Genomic DNA, 5,560 nt, shown 5'->3' with positions numbered 1-5,560 from the left:
TCGCACGGCTTCCACACACCTTACGATAATCGTATGATCGCGGGATTTCCCGCAATTATCGTACGATTATCGTAAGGTGTGTGGGGACCTTAAAATACATTTCTGTTAATAGTTAAGGTTCTTGAATGTATTTTTAAATGTAACTTCTTAGTGTCACTTTAAAATGGCTCGATTGCCTACTGCCTTCTTTTACATTTTGTTGTTTTTCCCCTCAGGTGTGAAGGATGACTGGTAGAGCGAGAGCTAGATCACGCGGGAGAGCACGTGTTCAGGAGGAGACCACACCTGGACAGGTTCTTGTATTTTAAGTCTTCCATACAATATACTTGGCTATGTCTTTGTAAAACTGACATTTCAGTTTTGTGAGAGCAGGAGCGAGTAAAGCCATCCCTCCGCTTTGTCTGTCAATGAGCAGCAGCACTGGTGCAATGATTCTTTCAATCTTATATCTGTCCAATAGGAGGCAGCACATCCTTATGGCATGAGATTTCATTTATTTGATTTTTTTCCTATAAGGAATACATTTTTCTCTGCAGACTGAAGTAGTCTTTACAAATATTGAGGTCTGATTTGCAGATCTTTGCTCGCCCTATTAAATAGTTGCAAACAGAGCACGTATGATGCAGGGCAGTGTTACAAAAACCTTTTGTCACCTTCCTTGTACTTTAGAATACTCTGGTAGGTCTTGTTTTTTCTCATGGGAAAGATGACAATTGTATGTTTTTATATTAGGACATGTGGTTCACATGTAAACCCCCGAACTGTTGCTGGCTGCTAGGCTTTTTACTGAAGAAAATACTTGGTATGTCTACGTCTAAATTTTGGTTAGGTTGATGAGCAAGGTTGGGAAATTTAAGGGCAACCTGCTAGTAATTAGCAACCTTTATTGATATAAAAGTCAACTTCTGTGTGCACATTAGGGTCAAGGATCCTGGCTGCATGCTGTACACAGGGTCTGAACTGCCTATGTTAGCGTTTAAGCTCTGCAACTTCTTAGGCCTAAACACCATGCCTGCGATAGTCCAATGCCAAACCTGTACTGTCCAATGGGGTTAAGGCTTTGAGGCGCTTGTGCCTGCACTTTATCAGTACTGGCACTTTATCAGTACATTATTTGGATGGACTGGTTCGCTATAAATACCTGTGTTTCCCCGAAAATAAGACACTGTCTTATATTTTTTTTTTCCTCCCAAAAAACACACTAGGGCTTATTTCGGGGGATGTCTTATTTTTTTTCCCCCATTGAGTATCCCCTCCACATACATATTTTTTTTTTTTTTTTTAACCATAATTTAAATAATAGAGATAAAATACGCTGCTGAGGCAACAAGGTGTCACACAGAGCAGAGATATGGAATGTACTGTATCATATGGAGAAGGGGAGTGAACAAATACTGTCACACAGTGTCACAGTACCTGAAGGCTGCAGCTGTCCTGGAGCTCTCCTCTCTGATGCTGTCCAGGGAGCCACCTCATCGCACGGACCTGTCAGAAGTTCCCTCATCTGACCTCACTCCGACCCGTCTGGGCATGCCGCGCTGTGCCGCTGCCTGCTGGGAAATGTTCAGCGGCAGCTTTCTATGTACCGTAAAAGCCGAGGCAGACGGGCGGGCTGCTCATATGATTGAATGTTACTTTCGGACCCCTGGCTGGCCGCTTGGATGCAGCAATACATGTGCGCCCCCTACCACCAAACTAGGTCTTATTTTCGGGGTAGGTCTTGGATTGCAGAAATCTCTGAAGATAGTGCTAGGTCTTTCGGGGTAGGTCTTATTTTCGGGGAAACACGGTAGGACTCTTCAGGTCGTTTGCTTGTGAGCTACAGTAAGAGTTTGCCACCTCCCACAGATATTTTCAAGCAACCAGGAAAGCCTTTGTAATTGGCCTCTTAACCTCCCTGGCGGTATGATATTTAATTTTTTACATGTCATTTTTCGGTCTATTTTTTTTCGTCTTGGTCGTTTTTTGTTTTTTTTTTACTATCCCACCGGTTCCACCCCCCTGCGACGCGTACGCTCGCAAGCGACGGAACACGGCATCGGCCGCAGAACACAGCGCGGCTCGAGGGGCAAGGTAAGTAAATGCAATGCGGCTTTCTCGAGTGTAGCTCGGGGTTACCGCTTATGGTATGGAAAAGTAACCCCGAGCTACACTCGGGAATACCGCCAGGGAGGTTAAATCAAAGAAAAAAAATCTCTCCCCACGTGTACTACATAAAAAAATGTTTTAATCCTGTGAAATTTAGCACGGAGTCTGGCACTCAGTTTTAACATTTATGGAAAAATCTGCTATCTTGCTTAACCTTACAGAGATCCTAAAGGATTTCTGTCATTTTAACCTATTATGGCCAATTTCTGGGTAATACTTCCTGCCTGGTAAAATGAGCTTTAAACTAATGACTACTTTGTTAAAATACGTATAAGGATTTCTGTTGCTCTTCACACCAGGACTTGAATGCTTAATTGTTTTGTTTGTCCAGCCACAGCCGCAGCCACAGCCCCCAAAACCTGCAGCACCACCTGCCGAACCGTCGGAGCCATCACGGCCTGACCCTCAGCTTCTCGGCAGGGGGCGCCAGAGGGGACCTCCTTCAGCTGAACGGCCGCCGATTGATGGTAAGCTTCTCCACTCGCTTGTTTACGTCACTAGCTCTTAAACTGATGTGGAAATATAGGAGTGACCGTTTTTATATGTAAAGATGTGTCTGTTCTTTCATGACTTCTGTAACCTCTCACGGAATTTAACGATGTTCTAAATAGCACTTTTGATTTTATAGTAAAAATAAAATTATACCACAGGACCATAACATACTGTATAACATGCATAAAACTCAGTTCTACAGCTCTCAGCTGGATTCCAAGAGATATCACTCGGCGAACGGGGCGGTCGTAGACGGGATTTTCAGGATCTTGGAGTAAATACTCGCCAGACAATCGAGCATGTGAAAGCATCCAAAACAGGTACCTGCAGTTGTAGATTGCTGTTATAAGCCTATTGCTCTCTGAAATGTATACAAGGTAAATAATATACTGCAGTTTTCTGGGTCTGGAAGTGCATGCTGGGACATGGTTTGGGATCTCACCAGGGCTCTGGTTTATTCAGGGCTCTGTAGGGTCTCACCAGGGCTCTGTGGGGTCTCACCATCCTGGTTAAACCCGACAGCCCGGTGAGACCCCACAGGCCTGAGTGGGGCCTCATGTTTAGGTTCCGCCTAAGGCCTTGCAAACTCTAGAGCCGTCTCTGGCCATGTTGAACTTCCAGTCACCAGTATAGGGATTTCCTGCGATTCTCGTACGAGAATCGTGCAGTGTATGGGCACCTTTTAGAGAGAGTGAGAGCAATAACACCAAATGTAACACACCTGCTCCCCATTCACACCTGAGACCTTGTAACACTAACGAGTCACATGACACCGGGGAGGGAAAATAGCTAATTGGGCCCAATTTGGACATTTTCACTTAGGGGTGTACTCACTTTTGTTGCCAGCGGTTTAGACATTAATGGCAGTGTGCTGAGTTATTTTAAGGGGACAGCAAATGTCACTGATATACAAGCTGTACACTCACTACTTTACATTGATTGTAGCAAAGTGTCATTTCTTCTGTGTCGTCACATGAAATATCATAAAATATTTACAAAAATGTCAGGGGTGTACTCACTTCTGTGGGATACTGTGTGTGTGTGTGTGTGTGTGTGTGTGTTTTTTTTTTTTGTTTTGTTTTTTTTTAAACCCTCCACATGTAAAAATGCATTATTTGCCCTTCTCTTCTTCTGGGATTGAATTACATCTGGCATCATCCAATCCCTGCTTGTGTGCAGGCTTTTATTAACACACTGGTGATGCGTTCTCCTACATCCTGGGCTCAGTGTATTGCTGCATAGAATGGCTCTCCTACATCACATCTTGTGCGCCATTCTTTGCACCATCAAAGACTGACCAACAGAGATTGTGAAGAGGATTGCACTCACTATGTGAATAATACCCAATGAAATTAAGTTATTTATGCTTTAATTTTTTTTAAAGCGACTAGAACTCAGGAGATAAATATAAATAAAGCATTTAAGTACCCTAACTAAAAACAAAAATGTATCTTATTTGTGCATCACTCGGCTGTAGATCCTCAAATAATCTCTGAATTGGTGCTGACACTGTCCTTCCTTCTGGAGGGGGGCTACTTTTGTTCCCCATGGTCCTGTGTGTTGTAATGTAGCCACTGCTCCAAGCCCGCTACCATGATAGACTGCAATTTCATGTTTAGTTTACTAATTTGTATTGAGATTGTAGTCCATTGTGGGAGCAAGCTTGGAGCGGTGACTACAATGCACACAGGGACCATGGGGACAAAATTAGCCCCCCTCCAGAAGGAAGGACAGTGTCGGCACCAATTCAGAGATGTTTATCTTTGTGGGTCCTTGGGTAGTTTCTCTCTAAGTATTCAGGTGCAGAAAGTCCCCCTTTTAGCCCAAAAGTTATTCCATTGCCCCTGACACACACCTTAGTTACCTTATTTTTTTTATCACTCCTGGGAGATTACTTTGGACCCTGCACCTTCCCTAGTATGTCTGGGTACTCCCCATCTTGGAATCATCTGTTCCGTTCAGGTGGTCTTGAGTCCTGGAGCTGTGCTCCTTCCAGGCTTCCTCTCCCTTTCTTAGGATGCTCGGACACACCAGTTGTTTCTCAGAGCTTTGGCCTTTGTATCCAGTCTATTGACCTCCCATGGCATCTCCATAAGTGTTCACACACTCACCTGCTAAGAGGTTCAGCTTCATGGATCTGTGTAGTCAGTATCTTCCTGAATGTCCTAACTGCTGTAAGATGTATATCTGGATTGGGCCTCTACAGATTCCAGTGTCGGTGACCACTTTTCACTGCCACATGAGGTGGTCCAGCTTAAGCCATCCCTAACCTTGTGAATCCTTCGCTCCCCTGTCTTCTAACAGGGAGTTGATCCCTTCTCCTCCATGAAGGAAGTCTAAAGTATAGGAGCCCCCAATCAAGGCGGCCTTCCTTTTCCATACTTTCGCGGTTCTCCTCAACCCCCTCTCCTAGGATTAGAGAGTTTGGGTTCTAAGCAGGTCTACGGTCCTGTCATTGCAGACTAGGTAGTCACTTTACTTTCTTTTTAGCCTCTTCAGGCGTCTAGGGTGATGTTGTCTTCCCATTCCTGGGGCATTCCACTAGATCGAGTACCTCCATCCCCATGACTACCATTGAAACCCTCTGAACAGATGGTTTCCGCCACATTGGGGGACCCTATTGTGCCTACGTTTCCTGTTCTGGACCCTTCTGGACTTTATCTAACTTGAAGTGCCTTCACCTTCTGGAGGGAGTGAGAGTCCCCTCCCGCCCTGTGACAGGTAGAACTGTCTGACCCTTGTGTTTTCCGATGGTTTCAAAAATGGCACTTGGTGTGTAAAAGGTTGCTGACCCCTGTGATAGACAATGCTGAGAGTATTCGTCTCACTTAGATGTTTCTTCAAAGATCTATTACTGTAGAAACTAACTCGCCTTCACCAGTAAACTCTGCATTAAGAAGAGATGTTTAGGCAATTGTTT

General features: G+C 44.5%; 1 protein-coding gene across 1 annotated transcript in view; it reads left to right on the top strand.

Annotated features, from left to right (window-relative positions):
* The first annotated feature begins 224 nt into the window (after positions 1-224).
* LOC108784425 (piwi-like protein 1) overlaps positions 225-5,560 on the top strand; it is a 60,155-nt gene continuing 54,819 nt past the window's right edge. The window contains exons 1-3 of the mRNA XM_018553242.1: positions 225-293; positions 2,480-2,615; positions 2,835-2,960. Of these exons, the coding sequence (XP_018408744.1) occupies positions 225-293; positions 2,480-2,615; positions 2,835-2,960 (331 nt within the window). The remainder of the gene's footprint in view (positions 294-2,479; positions 2,616-2,834; positions 2,961-5,560) is intronic.

This window comes from Nanorana parkeri, unplaced genomic scaffold (genome assembly GCF_000935625.1).
Source record: "Nanorana parkeri isolate BGI_ZX_2015 unplaced genomic scaffold, ASM93562v1 scaffold114, whole genome shotgun sequence".
NCBI classification, from domain to species: Eukaryota; Metazoa; Chordata; class Amphibia; order Anura; family Dicroglossidae; genus Nanorana; species Nanorana parkeri.
Note: the sequence above shows the minus strand (reverse complement) of the source record. Positions and strands in the feature narration are given on the sequence as shown.